This window comes from Mastigoproctus giganteus, chromosome 8 (genome assembly GCF_048544385.1).
Source record: "Mastigoproctus giganteus isolate SK-2022 chromosome 8, ASM4854438v1, whole genome shotgun sequence".
NCBI lineage: Eukaryota > Metazoa > Arthropoda > Arachnida > Uropygi > Thelyphonidae > Mastigoproctus > Mastigoproctus giganteus.
In genome coordinates, this window is record NC_143582.1 from 76,919,212 (window position 1) to 76,941,870 (window position 22,659).

At 35.9% G+C, this 22,659-nt stretch overlaps 1 protein-coding gene across 1 annotated transcript in view; it reads right to left on the minus strand.

Annotated features, from left to right (window-relative positions):
* LOC150081650 (glutamine--fructose-6-phosphate aminotransferase [isomerizing] 2-like) overlaps positions 1-22,659 on the minus strand; it is a 207,492-nt gene that overhangs the window by 128,556 nt on the left and 56,277 nt on the right. The window contains exons 7-9 of the mRNA XM_090379514.1: positions 18,682-18,743; positions 10,773-10,849; positions 9,293-9,437 (exon numbers count right to left, since the gene is read on the minus strand). Of these exons, the coding sequence (XP_090235640.1) occupies positions 9,293-9,437; positions 10,773-10,849; positions 18,682-18,743 (284 nt within the window). The remainder of the gene's footprint in view (positions 1-9,292; positions 9,438-10,772; positions 10,850-18,681; positions 18,744-22,659) is intronic.

Consider the following 22,659-nt stretch of genomic DNA (forward strand, 5'->3'; position numbering starts at 1 on the left):
TTGATGATATTAAAGTGCTGGTCAAGACTTCAAAGGCAGATATTGTTGGGATATCAGAGAAGTGGTGTCACACAGATATAAAGCAGTGCAAAATTGGAATTTGGGGAGTACAATGTGTACAGAAAGGATAGATGGGGTATAAGAAGGGAGGAGGGATTATTCTGTTAATTAAGAAACACAAAATCTGCAGAAGTGCATCTAGTTGACATAGATGGTCAGTGCAATGTTGAGTCTGTTTGGTGTGACATTAGCACAGGGAAAGCAAAAATGAAATTAGGAGTGTATTATAGGACTAATGACTCTGATGAGTACAATGAACAACTGTACAGAGAAATAGAGTGGGCCAGTAAATCATACTGTATAATAATAGGGGATTTTAACATCAGATATTGGCTGGAATTTGTGGGTTGGTCACTTACACACCAGCAAGACTTCTGTGGATTTACTGAATGATTGTTTTCTACAGCAACACATTAGAGAGGCAATCAGAAAGAGTAATACTCTTGATCTGGCTATCAGCAGTAATTATTCATGCATTAAGAATTTGCAGAAAAAGGAACCACTAGGTGGTAGTTATCACAGTGTACTGATGTGAGATTTACTTAAATATAATTACTATCAGGGGTAAAGGGAAGGGATTTTACTTTCGTAGAGGTGGCTACAATTGTCTCAGACAGTTTTTAAATTCTGTATAGTGGGACCAACTGATGATGTTACCAACAGCAAATTCAAAATGGGAAATGTTCAAAGAAGAAATCATGGAAGCTACTAGGCTTTTCATACCGATTAAGAAATACTGTTCAAAGTTTAGGCCTAAATGGTTATCAGATGAACTAATGAGATTCAGGGCAGAGAAGAAAATGCATGGGATGCATATAAATTATCAGGCGACACAGAAGCCTATGGTAGATAATGCAGAAACCTATGGTCTGTAATCAAAGTCACAAAGGAGATTAGGCAAGCGAAGGAAGGCAAATTACGAGAAATCTTTGGCAAATGATGCTAAGAAAAACAAGAAAAACATCTTTAGTTATTTAAAATAATATTTAAAATATTATGCATTTAGTTATTTTAAATATTGTCATATACACCTTTTGGCATTTCTCATATTGTGTGATTATCTTCACAACTGGGTCGTCATGTCTGCAATACCAGGGTACCTGCCCACCCACTGATAATAGGCTAATAGCCTTGAAACATGTCTGGGTGGTGGTACTCACTGAGAATAAGTAACAATAGTCTTCTCTATTAGTGAAGCGTTACTTATTCGAGGTAGCGCAATATCATGGCAACTCGTCGTGAAGGCAGAGCATAATATGAGAAAGAGCAAATGATGCCTACAATAACTACTTTCTAATTTCTTAAGAGTTGTCTATGGTGTATCTACACACCGATATTATATAGATCTTTAGTTATATAAACTCTAGAAGAAAGGGGATGAATCAGATTAGATTGATGGTTCTAGTATTGATGATCTTGCTCAGATAGCAAAACAACTGAATGAGTATTTTGCATCTACATTCACACATGAGGAGTTATTAAGGGAGGAGGATGCCAGATATTTATCAAACTGTAACAGGATGCTTATGATTTTCTAATAACTGAGAGCAAAGCGCATTATAAATTGGTTGTTGAAGTTAAACACAAGAAAGGCACCCGGGGTGGATGGGATCTATCCAGTTATATTAAAGGAGTCAGCAGAGGTAGTAAAGCAAACCCTTAGCCAAAATTATGAGAGCATCCTTGGACTCATGGGAAGTCCCCATAGAGTGGAGATGTGCAAATGTATCCCCAATTCACAAAGGGGGATCGAAGGGTGACACGAGTAATAACAGACCAGTTAGTTTAACTTCTGTTCCGGGTAAAATAATGGAGTCGCTGGTTAAAGATGCATTGCAGGATCATTTAGACAAGACTGCAGTAATAATTCAGATACAACATGGGTTTGATAAGGGAAAGTCTTGTCTGACAAATTTGATTGGATAGTATGATGTGGTTACAAAGGAACTGGATGCAAAAAATTATTTTGCTATCATATACTTTGATTTCAGGAAAGCTTTTGACACTGTTGCACATGGAAGAATACTGTACAAATTGGATCAGTATGGTATTAAGGGCAAGATAAAAGGGTGGTTGAGTGGGAGAAGACAGAGGGGTAATCAATGGATGCTGCTCTTCATGGACTAATGTTATTAGTGGAGTCCCAAAGGGGTCGGTGTTGGACCCGCTCTTGTTTTGTTTATTTATCAATGACACTGATGAAGGTATAACAGGCTTAATGCCGAAGTTTGCAGATTATACAAATGTTGGCAGGGTTTTTAACGACAGTAATTGCAGTGTGCTACTGCAACAGGAGCTAGAAAAGTTGGGCAGATGGGCTGAGAAGTGGCAACTGAAGTTTAACATTGATAAATGCAAAGTACTTCATATAGATAGAAGTAACCCAGAGCAATGTAGCAAATGTGTGGTACTACAGTTAGGGTGACAGAAAATGAAAAAGATCTGGGAGTAATTGTGCAGTCAGCTATGACGTTTTCTGAGCAGTGCAGACAGGTGGCTAGAGCAGGTTATAGCATTAGCAGAGGCATTTGATGCAAGAAAGCAAGTTTATGCAGCATCAGCCAAAAAAATAAATAAATAAATAAATAAAAAATAACCACTTCCACTTCACCCCTCTGTTCGTTCGAAATACCTGTCCAGCTGAGCCTTAAACTTATTCAGGCTATCAACTTCCACGACAAGCGATGGAAGTCTGTTCCACCAACCAACCACCCACTGGCTAAAGGCAAATTTCCTGACGTCTATCCTACATCTGTCTTTCCTCAATTTGAATTTATGCCCTCTCAGGTGATTATTCTGAGCAAGAGGTAAAATCCCATCAGCACTGAGCATGCTCAAACCAGTCAAGGCTTTATACACCTCTATCAGATCACCTCGCTGGTGCCTAGTCTCCAGACACTGTAATTTTCAAAACTTAAGCCTTTCTTCGTAAGAGCACCCCTTTGTTCCATTCACCAATCTTGTTGCCCTTCTGTACTCGTTCCAGCATCCCTACATCCTTCTTGAAATGAGGCCTCCAGACCTGTATACAGTACTCCAGGTGTGGCCTGACCATTGCCTTATACAAGGGAATAATCACCTCCTTATCCCTGCTAGAAAAATTCCTATATATCATCGACAATATACCATGAGCTATTCTTGCAGCCCGTCTGCACTGCTCGGAAAACTTCATATCTGCCTGCACAACCACCCACAGGTCCCTTTCATTCTCTACCACTATCAGTGTAGTACCACAGAGTTGATACGTTGCTCTGGGGTTGCTGTTTCCCATATGTAGTCCTTCACATTTGTCAATGTTAAACTTCATTTGCCACCTCTCAGCCCATCTGCTCAACCTTTCCAGATCCTGTTGCAGTAGCATAGTGTCAGTAGTGTCCTTGACAACCCTGCCAACCTTCGTATCGTCTGCAAAGTTGGACATTAAGCTTGATATACCATCATAAATATCATTTATAAATACAGAAAACAATAATGGACCCAATACTGAACCTTGAGGGACTCCACTAATAACATTAGTCCACGAAGAGCAGTGTTCATTAATTACCACTCTGTCTTCTTCCCCTCAACCGCCCCTTTTCCCATAGCAGCAATTTGCCTCCAATGCCACACTGCTCCAATTTGTGCAGAAGACTTCCATGTGCAACAGTATCAAAAGCCTTTCTAAGATCCAAGTATATAATATCAAAGTTATTCCCTGCATCCAGTTCTTTTGTGATGGCATCATAGTATCCAATCAAATTGGTCAGGCAAGACTTCCCCTTAACAAAACCATGCTGTGTCTGAGCTATAACTGAAGTCTTGTCTAGATGATCCTGCAGTGCTTCTTTAACCAGTGCCTCCATTAATTTTCAGGGAACAGAAGTTAAACTAACAGATCTATAATTACTTGTGTCGCCCTTTGATTATTCCTTTGTGAATTGGGGTCACATTTGCACATCTCCAGTCCATGGGTACTTCCCCCGAGTCCAAGAAAGCTCTCATAATTATGGCTAAGGGTTTGCTTACTTCCTTTGCTGCCTCCTTTAATATAACTGGATAGATCCCATCCACCCCAGGTGTTTTTCTTATGTTTAACTTCAACAATTTCTCCTCCACTTTGCTTTCATTTATTACAAAATCATTAAGTATCCTGCTACAATTTGATAACCTTCTGCCATTTTCAAACCTTAATAATTCCTCATGTGTGGATGTAGATGCAAAATACTCATTCAGTTTGTTTGCTATCTGAGCAGGATCGTCAACACTCGAACCTTCGATGTCAAGGTGACCAATCAGATTCATCCCCTTTCTTTTAGAGTTTATATAAGTAAAGAAATCCTTGCTGTTTTTCTTAGCATCTTTTTCCAAGGATTTCTCGTAATCTGCCTTCGCCTGCCTAACCTCCTTTGTAACCTGATTACAGACTAGCTTATATCTGCCATAGGCTTCTGATTCGCTTGAAAATTTATATGCATCCCATGCATTTTTCTTCTCTGTTACAAGTCTCATTAGTTCATTAGATAACCATTTAGGCCTAAACCTTGAACAATATTTCTTAATAGGTATGAAACTTTTGGTAGCTTCCATGATTAATTCCTTGAATGCTTCCCACTTGTTGTTGTTGTTATTTGGAGCATTAGCAACTAAGGCCATATTGCTCCTGGATATGTGGTGGTCATTCCCTGACCTTTCCAGGTCCTCCCTATTTGGTGGTGACGGGCTCGAACCCCGGTCTAATCAAGAAGCGTGTGCTACGCACTGCTGCTTCTTCCCACCTGGCTACGGAGGCGCCGCTTCCCACTTAAAATTACTGTTGGTAACGCTGTCAGTTTATCCCACTGTACAGAATTTAAGAACTGTCAGAGACCACTGTACTCACCTTTACGGAAGCAAAAACCCTTTCCTTTACCCGATGGTAATTAAATCTTTAAGTAAATCCCACATCAGTACACTGTGATCACTGCCACCTAGTGGTTCCTTTATCTGCAAATTCTTAATACACGAATGATCACTGCTGAGAACCAGATCAAGAGTATTACTTTCTCTGGTTGCCTCTCGAACATGTTGCTGCAGAAAACAATTATCCAATAAATCCACAAAATCTGACTAGTGTGTAGGTGACCAACCTACAAGTTCCAATCAATATCTGGGAAGTTAAAACCCCCCATTATAAGACATTCCAATTTACTAGCCCAATATTTCCCTGTACAATTGTTCATTGTACTCATTTGAGTCATAATGCCAGCAGTTAGCAAATGGGAAGCGTTCAGGGTCTTAATTTTGGAGGCTACTAGGCTTTTCATTCAAACTAAGAAATACTTTTCAAGATTTAGGCCTAAATGGATGTCAGATGAATTAATGAGGCTCGTGGCACAGAAGAAAAATGTATGGGATGCACAAAGTATCAGGTGATACAGAAGCCTATGGCAGGTATAAACTAGTCTGTAATCAAGTCACAAAGGAGGCTAGGCAGGCAAAGGCAGATTACGAGAAATCTTTGCAAAGAAAAACAGCAAAGAATTCTTTACTCTAGAAGCAAAGAGTGAATCAGATTGGACCACTTAACGTAGATGGGTTGATTATTGATGATCATGCTCAGGTAGCTAATAAACTGTATGAGTATTTTGCATCTACATTCACACATGAGGAGTTATTCAATGAGGGGAGTGCCAGAAGTTTATCAAATGCTAACAGGGAGCTAAGTGATTTTGTAATAACTGAGAGCAAAGTGGAGGAGAAATTGTTGAAGTTAAACATAAGGAAAGCACCTGAGGGGGACGGGATCTATTCAGTTATATTAAAGGAGGCTGCAAAAGAAGTAAGCAAACCATTAGCCATAATTATGAGAGCTTCCTTGGACTCAGGGGAGGTCCCCCATGGACTGGAGGTGTGCATATGTATCACCAATTCACAAAGGGGATTCAAAAGGTTACACAAGTAACTACAGACCTGTTAGTTTAACTTGTGTTCGGGAAAAATAATGGAATCGCTGGTTAAAGAAGCATTGCAGGATCATCTAGATAAGACTGCAGTAATAATTAAGACACAGCATGGGTTTGTTAAAGGGAGGTCTTGTCTGACCAATTTGATTGGATACTATGATGTGGTCACAAAGGAACTGAATGCCAAAAATAATTTTTATATCATATACTTGGATTTCAGGAAAGCTTTTGGTACTGTTGCACATGGAAGACGACTGCTGTACAAATTGGAGAGGTATGGCATTAAGGGTAAGTTGCTACAATGGATAAAGGGATGGTCAAGTGGGAGATGACAGATAGTGGTAATCAATGGACACTGCTCTTCATGGACAAATGTTATTATTGGAGTTCCCAGGGTTCAGTGTTGCACCCATTGTTGTTCTGTATATTTATCAATGATATTGATGAAGGTATATCAAGTTTGTAGATGATACAAAAGGTTGACAGGGTTGTTAACGACAGTAAAGACAGTATGCTACTGTAACTGAATCTAGATAAGTTGGGCAAATGCAAAGTACTGCATATGGGTAGCAAATACCAAAGAGAAACGTACCAAATGTGTGGTACTACATTCAGGAAAGTGGAAAAGACCTGGGCATAATTGTGCAGTCAAATATGAAGTTCACTGAGCAGTGCAGATGGGCTGCCAGGGCAGGTCATGGAGACCTTTTTTTGTCAATGATACATCGGAATTTTGCTAGCAGGAACAGGAGGTGATTATCCTGTTATACAAGGCAATGGTCAGGCCACACCTAGAGTACTGTGTACAGGTCTGGAGGCCTCATTTTAGGAAGGATGTAGAGTTGCTAGAACGAGTACAAAGAAGGGAACAAGATTCATGAGGGGGGAACAAAGGGGTGCTCATACCAAGAAAGGCTTAAGTTCTGCAAATTGCAGCACCTGGAGGGGTGATCTGATTGAGGTGTATAAGCCCTTGAAACAGTTGGGCAAGCTAAATGCTGATGAAATTCTTCCTCTTGTTCAGACTAAGAACATGAGGGGGCACAATTTCAAATTGAGGAAAGATAGTTGTAGAATAGATGTGCGGATTTTTGCCTTTAGCCAGCAGGTAGTTGATAGGTGGAACAGGCTTCCATCTTTTTGTTGTGGAAGCTAATAGCCTAAATAAATTTAAAGCTGAGCTGGACAAGAATTTGGAACGAATGGAGGGGTGAAAGGGAGGTTTTTTTTTTTTTTTTTTGGTGATGCTGCATAAGCTTGCTTTTCTTGCATCGTATGCCTCTACTAATGCTAATTTCTGAGGTATGACTGCACCTTAAGGGAGAAAAACGAGGGAAAGCATTTATGTATGTTTTAAGCTTTGTGAGACAAGACAAACTCGTCGTTAAATCTAAATAGCATAAAACTTATGTTGAAAAATGCAGTTTTGGACGTCTGTGTGGTGATCCCTAATAACGGGTTTCAGGCACTCCCCCATATAGCAGTGTAGGTTTCTGCATTCACCATTACATTAACAAACTTAATTTGTCTCACCCCTTTGTTTGTTATGCATCCCCAGACCATCTGGCCGGCAGGGAACTTTACAGTCAGTGTTATACCAGGATGGTATGCCTCCGATTTTCGTCTTCTGACATATCGCTTCCCATCCAAGTCATGCAGGTTGAATTTTGATTCGTCAGAAAAGATGACGGTGTCCCACTGCTCTTTTGTCTATGAAAGATGCGTTTTAGCACAATAGGCATGCAGACCACATTCTGTAAGCTGTCTTTGGATAGTTCATGCACTTGTTTCAACACTAGAATCCATCTCAAAATACGGTTTTATATTTGGAGCACTAGCATGGTGATTACGAAGTCACAGCCATTTCAAATATTGATCTTGGGAAGGCACAGTCACTCTCTTACGGCCTGATCCAGGCGTTCTCTTCACATCACTCATTTCACGCTTTAATTTCAGCACCTAGGATACTGTTGACTGGTGGCAGCAAGCATAGAAAGCCCTTCCTGGGACAGAGCAACAGCTACACTTTTTTTTCCCCTTTGTGTCAACTGAACATATGGAGCCATGCTTACACCTCCGCAAAACAGGATACTAATGAGTGTGTATATCCTTCCAACGGCGTATTTACAGAAGTGGCTGATGCAATACCTTGCAATTACTGTCTGATGCAATAGAAGCATTATCTGTTGCCATACCTTTGCTTTGCAACAAACAAAATGATGATAAACAATATCTTATACATTTCACTACAAATGTTACTCTTTTTAAGGTGATGCAGTTTTTTTGTCTGCCACTGTAGTATATTCATCCTGTATTTCCAATAATCATTTCAATAATAAACAAATAAAAATATGAAATCGTTTTCATCTTTGAAGTTTAACCATAGGTGGAACTTCAAAGTCATGTGCTACACGATTACATATTTTGGCCACAGTGGCTGAGTCAATGCCTAGTTTGCAAGTTGCCAATACGCAATTTTTAGAGGTGATAAAACGAGTCAGAGGAACTGTGGAACGAGCAGTGCCGATTTGGAGAGTGAACCAAATTTGAATGAAAAAGTTATTAATCTATTTTCAATGAATAAAAACCAAAGAATGGATTTTATTTTTAAATAAAATTTCAAGATTACCGAAGTCTGTTAATGGTAAGTGTCCAGTTAATTTTTTGTAGTATTTTCAACTTGCTTATTATTATCATCTATTCTACATGTCTTATAACCAAGGCAATTTAATGTAACTTTAAGAAGCCACCACTGGGCATAAGTAAAATGAATGATCAGTGATAGACAAAATTTTGTGATAGACCACTTTTATAAATTATTCAAGAACAAGGGGCCATAATTTCAAGTTATGGGGGGGGAGTGAGATGTTTAGACTGGATTGCAAGAAGTTTTATTTTAGCCAGCAAGTTATAAATTACTGGAATAAGTTACCTACATGGATCATAGAGGCTGAACAGTTTGGGGAAGTTCAAAGGTCGGCTGGATAATTACCTACGGGTGGAGGGAAATGCATAGGTTGTCTATTTACTTTTCTCTTGTTATTATTATTTTTTTTGGCTGGTGCAGCATAAGCCATGGGCTTCCTTGCACCATGTGGCAATTGCTAATACTATACTAATTGTTAATGCTCCAAGTCTAGTATTTCCATTTGTAAAATGAATACACTTGAGACTCTGATTCTACCTGGATATTTAAATACTAGTGAAAGATAGTCAGTTTCTCCTATCATTAACAGAATTAAAGTAAATCTGAATACTTTCAAACATGCTAAGTGACAACTTGAACCACACTCTGAATTAATTATTATTACCTTGCATCAGAAGCAAAAAAATATTCAACTTCTTTCTCTTCTCCCAAAGGATGTATTTCAGTTGTTGATTCAGAACGTGGAATACCCGTGCCAGATACAGAATTCTGAGACCTAACTGGATCTGTAGAACCTCTAGAACGCTGATCTGAAAATTAATTAACCCACTAAGTATTTTTAAGGCTGTTTATTTGATATTTAAACCCATTTTCTAAAACAGGATAATTAAACCAAATTTTTTTTTTTTAACAGTCATAGGCTATGGCATTTTCATATCTGAAATCTAATCTTGTGTTAATATGGCAATCACATTTAATTTTTTAAAATTTTTATTAAAATGTCATGTGACTGGATATTTTATATTTACAGTGATCACAGAATCTGTGACTATGGGTGGGGGGGGGAAGTAATTAATTAACATTCATATGCAATCATGCTAAAGCTACAAAACATTTTAATGGCAAGTATTTCATACCACCACTTACATCACGAAAGTATTTTTTTTTTTATTATTATTAACTGTGTTTATTGGATATGATATTTTACTTTTACCAACTGTATTTTATTACTGGCCAGAATATAAAGTGTCCAAAAGCTGAGGTGTCAAAATATGCTATGTATGAAATAATAGCAACTGAGATTTAGGAATATGGGCAATTGAAAAAGTACTGAGACTGATTTTACTCTACAGTTTGGATGGAACTATTAAGCACATCATTGCACAGATGTTTAACTGTGCATTAATACTCATCAATAACATATGTAACAAAAAAAAAAAAGTTTGTTTGTATTTAATTACTTCTTATATTTTGTATGCTGAATCTGACAGTGTCACTGGTTTTTTCCCTCTAGTGCCAAAAGGTTTTTCTATTGAAGGTTTTCACAGAAGGTAGCAATTGAAGGTTTTATGTTTTTCATGATTTATACGTATTAAATAAGATTGTACCAATTACTGTGCAATTTGCTATGGCTAATGAAGGTGTAAGTTATATCTAAGCTCATTCTGCTATGCTTGTGGATATTATTATACAGGTCTCCAAACAGATGATGTATAACATCATAGGCAGCATAAAATTTTGTTGTGTATATGAAGCACATTTTGAAAAATCCTATGGATAATCGAGACAAGCTGGGGACACTTCATTTCTGCTGTGGTAGATTCAGGTTAGAGGGATGATTTCACAGTGATCTTATGTGTATTCCATTTTGCTATATCCTGAATATAGAGAAGAGTGCCCACAAACCATTGTATAGGAGATATATACAAGTTTAAAAAGTCTACAAATAAAAAGCTTGTAACATATTCCTACGTAATATCTCCAAACATCCCATATGATAAAGAATAAAGGTGATAAAATTTACTGATATACACTAATAAAGGTTTATTATGAAGTTCTGTCAGTTCATGATCAGAATTTGCAGTGATAATGCACCATTATCATAAAATTTTTAAAAAAATGACATGAAATACCAACACAATTACCTTTATACTGAACAGGAATGCAATCAGTTGAAAGTGAAGTTCTTCTCTTGATTCCTACTAGAAGAGGACTACCCCGTCTGCAAGAAGGATGGAGCAAATATAGATGCCATATATGAGGTAGTTAAAGTGCTTTCTCAGTTTTAAAAATTAATAACTCTTAATAATTAGATAAGTTATAGAATTTTTTAAAGTACCGATATGATTGGACTCTAGTTTGAATAGCAAAGCTTAATAAACGGTACTCACCTTGGATAATCTGCAGTTGTTACATGAGGTAGGATGGATGAATAATTTTGGGGTTTAAGAAGTTTGAATAATTTGGAGTTTAAATGAGTTAATTAGTAAGGATACAGAATTAAAAATCGAATTAAAATATGCTCAAGGAAGTAGAAGTGCACAACTCCGTCCCTGGTTGTCATTGAAGAATTAATTAATTTAAAACTCTGAAATATGAAACCGGTGAAGCCAAAAGTCATAACGACTGACTTTTGTTTTTTAACGTCTTCAGTTGGCAATACTAAAGTGAGAAGAGAATGCATGTTTTAAAGAACTTCTATGTTTCTGTGATGCTCTTCGTGACATGAGGAAATCTTAGGTGTGCGAGATTCCAGACCGGAGAAAGGCTGGAGGGTAGTTTCACATTTATGACGTTTAATTTGGTGTGATGGCGGAACCATTCTATAATAAGGGCTTCGTATTGAAAAATTTTGTAACTTGATTTTAATTTTATGATGGTAATGGCAGAATCAACCAAAGGGGTGTGGTTGTGGGAATGTATGTGTAGTGTAGGCTCGGTACTGGATTGCCCTGTTCTGAAACTGTTGTAATGGTAATAAGCCCGTGTGTTAGAGGTTTTTGTGGAACCGTACTTGGTAGTGCTGCTTCTGATGTAGCAGGCATTGTAATTTTGCTGACATTTGATTAAATATACAATATTATTCATGTCATTTATATGTTTCTTTGTATGTATTAAATAGTGACCCAAGTTTGTTATACGAGGAAAATAAGTGTAATGTCAAATCCTGCGAATACGTGACGGAATTGTCTGGCGAGACTACTGTGATAAGGGAGAATGATGCGCGTGCTCCCTTTTGTGTTGTGTTTGGGTAAATTATTGGTGTTATTTTTGGCGACAGAAATTATGTGTTGGATTAATTGGAATGAGTATTTCCTGGACATGAACTTTTTTGTAAGATATTGTTGTTCAACAGATAAGTCATCTTGTGAAGAGCTGCATTTAATAGTGTTGTGAATTTGGTTATAAAGAACAGCTTTTTTTGTATTAAGTGGGTGGTGTGATTCAAAGTGTAGATATTTACTTGTGTGTATTTTTCCTAAAAATCTTGGTTCCCAGTTTGGTGCCTGTTTTGTATATTGTGAGGTTAAGGAAATTGATTTGTTTGTTAACTTCTGTTTCAAGTGTGTATTTTAGTGTATCATGTACCGAGTTGAATTTAATAAAAAGATTATCAATTGTAGTTCTATTTCCTATTAAAAGTATGTCGTCTGCATAACGTATATATAGTTTAATCCCTGAAGGGCAAGGCTGTAGTATTTGGTTTTCTATGGTTGCTAAATAAATCTCAGATAAGGGGGAAGAAATTCCTAGACCCATGGGTAGGCTGAATGTTTGTTGAAATATTTGGTTACGGAACCGGAAGTGTCTAGCATCCAGTAAAAACGAAGTAAGTAAGTTCTAAGATATTGCTGATGGAGAGAGAGAGAGAGAGAGGTGCGATTGATTAAAGTATTGTCTGTCATTAGGAATTCTTGTAAGGCTTGTAGTGTAAATGGTAAGTGTACGTTTGTATATAAAGAAACAACGTCAAAAGACACTAAGATGTCTTCACTGGAAATTATGGTAGTATTTATTTTATTTATTTTTTTTTTCGAATGCTTGATTAGTATTACTAGCTTTGAATTTTGAGAATCTTGTGAGGGGGGGATATAATTTTTACTAAAAAGGAGGATAGGTTGGCAAAAGCAGATTTGCTAAAGGAAACTATTGGTCTTAGAGGGTGGCCAGGTTTGTGTAATTTGGTGATGCCAAACATATGTGGGAGGATGTTGTTACGTATACCGATTTGCTGTAATGTGTGTAAATTAATTTCTTTATTTGATCTTAGTCTCCTTAGAATAACAGTTTATTTTTAAGTTTGGAAATATTGTATGCGTTATCAATTTTATAGGTGTCTTGGTCGGAAAGGATCTGTTCCATTTTGTCGATATAGGTGCTTTTATCCCAGAATTACAATTGTATCGCCTTTGTCAGCTTTTTGTATACTAATGTTTGGAATATTCCGCAGTTTTTGTATGTCTAATAGTTGTTTTTTTTCATGTTGAGTTGGGGGGTGAGTTTTGAATTGATAATGGCGTTGGTTTGGTGCATGATTCGCCATTTCTCGGGGTGGTTTTCAAGTTTAGTTTGTAAAACCACCCCGATAAATGGCGAATAAATAAATAAATAGTTAGGTGTCCATAGGATTATCTGGAATTCTAATGAGTAAATAAAGTTGTGTGAAGTCATTAGTAGGGTCCACAATTTTCCATGGCGTGTGGAATTTTGCAATGCACTATTTTCCGCAGTGAAATAAAAATTTTCCACAGTTTTGCGCCAAATTTTTATTTCACTGTAGAAAATATCCAACTTTATAACTTACAGAAGAAAATTCAAATTTGTTAAATGTAATCTTTGGCCAAAATAATGCTTTAATATTAATATTTTCCTTATAATTTGTTTTAATATAATTAAAAATAATTAGTAGATAACTTATGTTGGGTCAGCAATTATTTCACTCTTGTGATGACTGAACACCAAGTTCACTTTAAGTCTGATTGAAGAGATGACTTGCAAAGGTGTTAGATGTCACTAGCCTCGCATACATTCTGAGCGACCTTAACGGCAAACAAGAACAAGATACAGCCAGGCCACGCATAACAAGAGTTTGATTAACGCATTTTTCAGTTACCGCTATTTGAAAAAATTATACCACTTTTCACAACACAAATTTCCAGGTAACGCAATCTTTTTTATGTGATAGTTTAAAAAGATATGAATAGCACGCTAAGCTTACTGCGCATCAGATGGGCAATAAACAAGTGTTTACCCGCTGCCTGCCTCAGTGTGTTCTATCAACCATCAGAAGCAGATGTGTTACTTGTTGGTCTCCTGCTAATAAAATCATGTGCAGACTTGCATTTAAAAATTCAAATTTTTAAATTAAAACAAAAATAATTTTTAAATGAGCCAGATGAAAATGTTACCGCAAAGGAGAAAACGGCAAAAAAACTAGACGAAATCCTTTATATTGCAGAGAACTTAAAAACAAATGGTTTGAGGTTCTCTGCAATATTTATTTCACCAGGGCCTAGAGAAGATTGTTGTTGGTTATCAGAAATTGACTGACGATAAAAAGAAAGCCAATATTGTTCAAATGACTCTGTTCAAATATATCAATAACAAATAGTTTCTTCATTGTATATTTTATGCAATAAAAATTTAATTCTATAATTATTTTCATTATCATTTACATGGTATACAGTTAAAAGTTATTTAAAAGGTATTTTTAAAATTCTTAATGGACATTCCTGAAGATCACAGACCAATTATAATTTTTTTTATTAATTATTATATTCAATTAAAGAGTTTCCATTTTGTGCGATGTGCTCGCAGGACGAATTAATCGTGTTAATCAAGATCAGCCTGTATATTTGATTATATAATTTTTAAACTTTAATTTTAAAAACCTATAAATAAATTAAATAATCCATTCAACTGAGTTACCAATTAAAGGAAAAAAATGAACGAATGCAATAAGACATCAATAAACAGTCATCTTTAAGTAAAGTGTGTTTAGGGTCGAATGGCAGCAGGGGTTCCCCCATCTCCGAGTAGTTTACATTGTCATGTAATACAGTATACTGTACAGGCCAGAGATTTAAAAGTATATGGATATTGTGGTGTGTAGTGACAGGATGAAAAAAGAAAAAACTGACTCGAGTAAATAATACAAAGGTCTTTGAGATAATAGAAGAGGAGAAAAAGCAGTATGTACTGGAACTTAACAAGTTTCAGCTTCTACAGACTGTTCGGGGACAAAGATATTGACGAGGACTACTACAACTTTCTGAAAGTGTTAGAGCCCAATAAATCTATAGGTAAAAAGAAATCCAAAGAAGAAAAAGTTAGTCGAGAAACACTTGTCGTGATGAACCGAAGACGACAAATGAAGAGCAAGATAACACTGGCAAGGATAAAATTGAGTATACTGAGTTATGCAAATCCATTAGAAACAGACTCAGAGAGAACATAAGAAGATTTAACACAAGAAAAGTATAAGAAGCATTAAGGGAAAACAAAAGACTTAAGTCTTTTGTTTTCAGCAGTCATGAGCAGTAACACACAAAAGACAAATGATACTGAAAATGAATAGTGATGGTGTACTTATAAATAGCAGAGAAGGCATAATTCAAATAGCAGAAAACTACTAAAGATAATTATACAAGGAGCAAGGGAATAATGCCAGCAGTGGGGAAGATGAATCACAAATTAGTAACACATTACCTGATATCCTTCCTAATGAGGAAGGATATCAGGTATGTGTTATCCTTCAATGCATGTTCGCAGTGAACATGCATTGAAGAAAATAAAGAATCAGAAAGCCCTGGGGGAAGATGAAGTTACTGTAGAGTTGTTAAAATTGGAAGGAAGAGACATGACACAAAAACTGACAAGACTTCACAAAATGCATTAGAAAAGGTGTGATGCCTAAGGAGTGGAATAATGCAATCATAGTTTTACTGCATAAGAAAGGAGATAAATCAGAAATTGGAAATTATAGACCAATTAGCTTGTTATCCCACATTTACAAGTTGTTCACAAGGGTCATTACTAACAGATTAGAAAGACTACTTGATAAGAATCCACCGAGAGAGAGCACGCTGGTTTTAGGACAGGATTCTCAACTATGGATCACCTTCACGTAATATCACAGCTAATGGAGAAAGCAAATGAATATAAAACACCATTGTGCCTGGCATTTGTGGATTATGAAAAGGCATTTGACTCCATACAGCATAAGGCAATGTTTTGGGCACTGGAAAGACAAGGCATAGATACCTCACTGTTTTGAAGAAATTATATGAGAGTGCTAGTCCTTTATTAGACTAGACAAAGGCAGTAGCAAATTTAAAATTGAGAAAGGAGTTTGACAAGGAGACACCATCTCGAAAGTTGTTTACTGCTGCCCTTGAGGAAGCTTTCAGAAGATCAGACTGGTTGCAGAAAGGAGTCAATGTGAATGGAGAGTACCTAAACCATTTATGATTTGCAGATGACATTGTGATCATAAGCCACAATCCCAAAGCATTAGAAGAAAATCTTAATCAGTTCTGCAGAGTTAGTAAGGATTTTGGACTAAAGATGAATATGGCTAAAACAAAAGTAATGATGAACAAGTATGCCACAGAAAGGGATATAATCATTGTCATTGAAGGAGCAGTAATTGGAAAGGTGGATTCATATACTTATCTGGGACAAGTCATTAGCAGTAGTAATGATAAATGGCTGGAAGTCAAGAGAAGAATAAATTTTGGATGTATAGCATTCAGGAAATATAGTTACATACTGAGGAGCAATATCCCAATTTGTCTGAAATGTAAAATAATGAACCAATGTATACTTCCCACCATGATATATGGAAGTGAAACTTGGGCACTCACCAAAAGAATGGAAGAGAAGCTGAGAACTACTCAGCAAAGAATGGAACAAATTATATTAGGAATCAGACTGTTAGATAAGAAGAGAAACATGGATTAGGCAGCAAACTCAAGTAAAGGACATTCTTATCAAAACTAAAGAACTAAAATGGTCTTGGGCAGGACACATAGCTAGAAGACATGACAGATAGACTAAGAAAATAACAGAATGGTACCCAAGAGGAGCTAGAAGAAAACCTGGAAGGCAACAACGGGGATGGACAGATGAAATTCACGAGTTCGTGGGTAGTAAATGGATGGCCATTGCACAAAATAGATGGCCATTGCTCAATAATAGAATTAAAATTCAATTAGTAAATGTGATCACAATAACCAGAGCTTACTACATATTGTATAGTGAACGGTATTTTTTTATGGAGTGTCCATGGTAAAGTGATTTGATCGTACAGTGAACCAATCGTAAAGTGGGGTGGTCCGTTGTAGGGCGTATAGTGCGTGTACATGTGCAACGTGTCCGAGGATGGATAAAAAAAAATCAAGAAAATGCAATACAAAATGATTCATCCTCCCACTATTGTATCACTCTGTACCAGACATGAGCAATGCATGACGCAATCAGTACCCCTACTGATTCAGTCATGCTATTTCTTTCATAATTCTCCACAGTGTTTAATAAAAAAACGGAAAAAAAAAAAATTTATAATTCAACAAGCTGAAGACTATCAGTGAACATTGTAAGGCATATAGAGCATGTATACTTGCAGTGCAACCATCAAACTACCTCCACTGAGTACAAAGGAGAGATTTAAGCTATTTCAACAGCAGAAGAAATTACAGCGTGCGATGGAGTTGAACAAAGAAGCCTGAGAAGGTCCATTCACATCTTCAGAGCCTTACATCTAACCACAAATATTAGAAGTGAATTTGGAAGGAGTCATGGAAGTTGATACTGCAAATGAAAATGATGAAGAGTCCTTGAAGCCCAGTCATAAATGAAAAGCAAAGGAGCCAAAACTGACTGCCAGAAGAACTCCAAATCATTCAACACGTAGCAGGCATAATGCACAGCTGGAGCGGCAAAAGGATTTTAAGAAACAACAAAGCATCCATGCACAGATTAAATGTACATTACTGGATAACAATTTCAGTTCAGTCTATTCCATGTGGGATCGACTTTGGTTCAAGACCGACGTAAAGATTGTAGCAGCTTGAGATCACGCTCTTCTGCAAACAGCATTTCCAAATGAGGATGCAAGTCAATGTCAGCCTGTAACAGCTGTCGTGCCTCACTCAAGAACCAAATGATTCTGGCTCTATTGAATTCAAATGGTTTTAAATATCATCCGATGCCATTACACTTGCCGAAACTAGATTTGGTAACAGAATGCCTCGTATCTCTGAGGCTTCCATTCATGCAGATTCGTCGCCTGCAGCATTCACGCAATCAATACGGGATCCACGGTCAAGTGATAAATGTTCACCTAAATAAGTTTCGCTTAATTTTTGCTATGCATGTTCAGCACACATTTTTTAATCCCTTAATTGTCACCGAATCAAAATGTATCCATTTTGGATCTTTAATTTTTAGTTTAACAGCCATTTTAATTCCAGACTTTTATAGTTTTAACAGCCATACTTTCATGCGTTCATTGTAAGATCACATGATTTAATATTAATATTTTAAAACAGATTTTGTTTACAACATTTTTTTAAAACTAATTCTATAATGAAACCACAGTTAACATCTGTAAATATTAAATTTACAGAAAAATTCAGAATTCTTCAAAACATCAACAACAAAAATTTCATTAAAACATCTAAAATAATGTCAGGTCAATGAGTTTCGTGTAGTTGTAATCAGCCCACAAACAGGCTTTCATCAGAAATTAATGAAAAATTTTATTTTAAATACGATAAAAAAAAATCTAATGCTTCTGTCACTAAACTGATATTTAGAGTTCTACTGTCACTCAAATTTATTCCTAACAAACAGAGCTCTAATTCTCTAATTCAAACTCATACCATACAAAAAAAAAAAAAAAAAAAAAAACATTGCTTATTGTTTGTTAGTAATGATTTTCAGTAAGTGGTAATAAGATAAGCTTTTTAATATTTTAATCAAATTTTAATTTTTCATAATTTAAATGCAATTATGTTTGCATAAATAGCAATTTTATATGATTTTGCTTACCTTGTTGCTACACATTCTTCTGGATATTTTCTGCTTTTAAACACAAGAGCAAATGCTCCTTCCTGAAAGGAACCATATATATTAAAATTATATATATATAACCGATAATAAATATAAAATTAAAATCAAATTAAAACATTCAAATAAATGTAAATCAGGTGGTAGTAGTGGGTTTGACATGCTAAAAGTTTTGCCTATACCGCCATCTATATATTTTTATTCTCTTTTTTCTGTCTATATATGCTGGTTAAGCTTACATTATGTTGGTGGTGTGGCTCTGCTCTGGAGTGCTGGTCTGTTCTATAGTTTATTTCTTGCTGCATAAGGACCACTGCTATGCAAATCTCTGCATTTGTGGTTCGATCGGAGGATGGAAGGGTGGTTTGGTCCTTTGATCATTTCACCTTTGCAACGATTTGTCTAGCATTATTGGCCTCGTGGTCCTCTGTCGATATGGGGCATGATGGTCAGTTTATTATTTTGTTACTTTGTTTTATTTTAGTAGTTCGATTAGTCCCTTTTTGGCGATATTTCATGTCTCTCGGAACTGGTGCTGCTAAATTTCTAAATAATTGGCTTTATATTTTAAAATGGAATTACTATTAATTGGATTTAATTGAATTTCTAAATTAATTGGAGGCTTTCGGCTACAGTTTGTCTTATCTTTACTTCCCCTTCCCTGTTGATTTAATTTTTGCTCTACAGTTTTGCCATACTACTGGCATATGTTTGTTTTAATTTGATTTTAATTTTATATTAGTTATGTAATGGGCATCATGTGGAGGAAGTGTATTTTTGCTGCCTCTAATGATAGCTTCATATTTATTTTCTTAATGACATTATTCAATTTCTTTTTTTTTAAATATCTTTATTGCAGGCAGTGAATGGTTACATGATTGCCAGATGCAATAATACCTATAACAGCGACAATGCTAAGGGTTTAACATGAAATAACTAATACAGAAAAATTTACAAGACGTATAATTACATATTTTTCATATAAAATTGATATTAACATGGGAAATGAAAGAACATGGAAAGCAATGAAAAGACAGTGGCAGTTACTCAGCTGAAGACAAAAGCTATTCAATGATGATGTGTCTTCTGTACAATTTTCCTCTATGAACTTTTTGTGGACCACACATCCATCTCCTGGATGTTATGGAGCATCTCCATGGGCAGAAATCTATTCCCTATCCTGAGCCACCATGCCAGAGACTGCAGAGAGGGGAGAGCTCTTAAGGATTTTGAGGGGGGGGGGGGATCCTCCAATTGCACATCTGCCAAAAACTTGGCATATTGACTTCACCCGCTATCATTTTAATTGACACAAGCAAGCAGAGGGTGAATATCCATTTGGACACTTCTGTAATTTAGAAGTTGGGTGATATATATATATTTTTTTATTTATTTATTTATTATTTTTTTTTTTAATGAAAAAACAGTCAAACTGATAGGTCTTTCTGTTATTAGGAGAGATGTTTGCACATCTCCAGTCTATAGGGACATTGCCTGAATTCAAGGATGCTCTCATTACAACAGCTAAAGATTTACTTACATCTTTCACTGCTTCCCTCATTATAACTAGATAGATTGAATCAGCTCTTGGTGCCTCACTCTTAAATATAAAAATTTCACTTCTAATCCCTTCTCAGTAACCATAAAATCATTCAGCTCTCATTTAATATTAGCCAGACCATAAGGACCACATGCAGTCCTCAATTTTAAAAATTTCCTCACATGTGAATGAAAAAATATTTATTCAGTTTATCAGTTACCAGTGCAGGATCATCTGAATTGTTACCAGATATCAAGTGGACCAATATGGTTTATTCCTTTCCTTTTACTGCTAGCATTAGCAAAAAAATTGTTAGTTTTCTGTACACTAAAATAAGGTCTTCTAATCTGCCTTAACAAATGGTAGATCTTCCGATAACATACTTAACACTCCCCCCCCCCAAGTAAGGTACAGTTTGCCACTAAGGTCTATATAGCATGAAGAATAACTTTTTGTCGATATAAAAAAGAAAGGTTAGTATCGTCTAGAATAATTTCCTAAACATTTCCCATGTAGCATTTGTGTTTGTTAAATCCACTATTTGTTAACATTAAAATGAACATTTATGATATCTAAAAGAATTGTAATCCCAGTTGCGAAAACAAAAACACTTCCCCTTTACCATAACAATAAAGACCTCTCTAAACAGATCCCACCTCAAATATGCTGCTCACAGATTCCTTTCTATGAAGATTCATATTTGATGGATCTTAAATGAAAACCATGTCAAGGATATTTTTCCCTTGTGGCATCTCTAACACTGTGTAAGGAGCAGTCATCCAGCAATTTCAGAAATTGCTGACTACCAGGTGAGTGACCAATCAATAAGTTCCAATCAATCTCTGGAAAATTAGTCTCTCATAATAAGACATTCTGATTTGTTTGCCATTTATTTGTCTGTAGAGATGTTCATTATATTCCGAGTCATCTGGTCTATAACACGTACCTACTCTCATCTTTGTTTTTCTGTAATATCCAGCACATTTTACAAAAAAAAAAAAAAAAAAAAAAACACACCACATTTTGCAATCTGCAAATATAAAAAAAAATCAATCTAATGTTCGCATTAATCTTTAATAATCCATGCAAAAAAAAAAAAAAAGTGACATTTCTGTCTATATAAGATGCTTGCAGGACTAATTTTGTCATTTAATTTATTTTGGAGATCAAACCGATAGATAATGCAATGGTCTTAAATCTCACAGTAGTAACAAATATGCCTTTGCAACGAGTTGCCCTGTTATTATACTACTTTCAAACAATGACTTGCCAATAGTTTAACTGGCCATTTTTTTTTTTAAAGATTAGACTTCTATGGTAACCTAGCCTGTTTCAAGACTAGGCTGGGCTTTCACTGGATAGCAGACAAAACAGTTGTAAAGAAGTTGTTTGATGTGCTGCTATAATGTATACAAACTCAAATCCCTCTAGTACACATTGCATTTGCCATATTCAAATTTTACATCCATTATAACAGAATGATATACTATTTCTGATATTCCTGTGAATGTCTACATTTTTCACTTAGCCAGTACTTCAAATTCAACAAATTTATTACCTACACTCCTAGCATTAGTGTGCAAACATGTGAGACTCTACCTTTTTATATTCATTGTGACTAACTCATGTAGTTTCTTACAGCAGCACATTTTCCAGGAATTTTGCTTCCTGTAATTTAGGGAAAATTACAAAATAATATATAATTTATAATTCTTAAAAATAATAACTTAATTTATGTATTCATAGCATTTAATATCCATATCTCTTAAAAGTTTAAGTGTCAAATCAAGACCTTGATCAAGAGAATAACCACTATCACATCACTGCTTCTCTATGAAAACTGTTTTGATTTACATCACCTTTCCTAGGGATATTACCTGTCAATGGCCACCCATACTTGCTTTGCTTTGCTTGAAAAAAGAAGAGACCTATGTCTGTTGAACTCTGATCACAATATCACAGGGAACTCTATAATCATACATCTCTTCATGCAAGAACATCACTTTCAAGTCTGAACCACCCTTGTACAGGCAGTTTTCGCTTTATGAGTTCCCGAGTTTACGAGTTTGTTTTCCCCAAGTATCAATAAAATCGAAAATATGAACATTAATTACAAAAAAATGAATGTTAAACATTCATAAATACCACATTCCAAACCACATGCATAGCTATACAATACAGTGTACCCCGCTTTAAGATATTAATCAGTTCCAAAGACACCATCGTATCGTTAAAATATCGTAATGTGAACCCAATAACACATTGTTTTTTGGTAATTTGTTTCAAGATCTCGGAAGTTGAAATTTCCGCTGTATAACTAAGCTATTTATCTCCCCAAAATGTCATTTTTAAGGTCACGAGCATGACCTTAAGGCCATATAAAAGGTTGTGAGCATGGTTTGTAAATTGTATTAGTTACC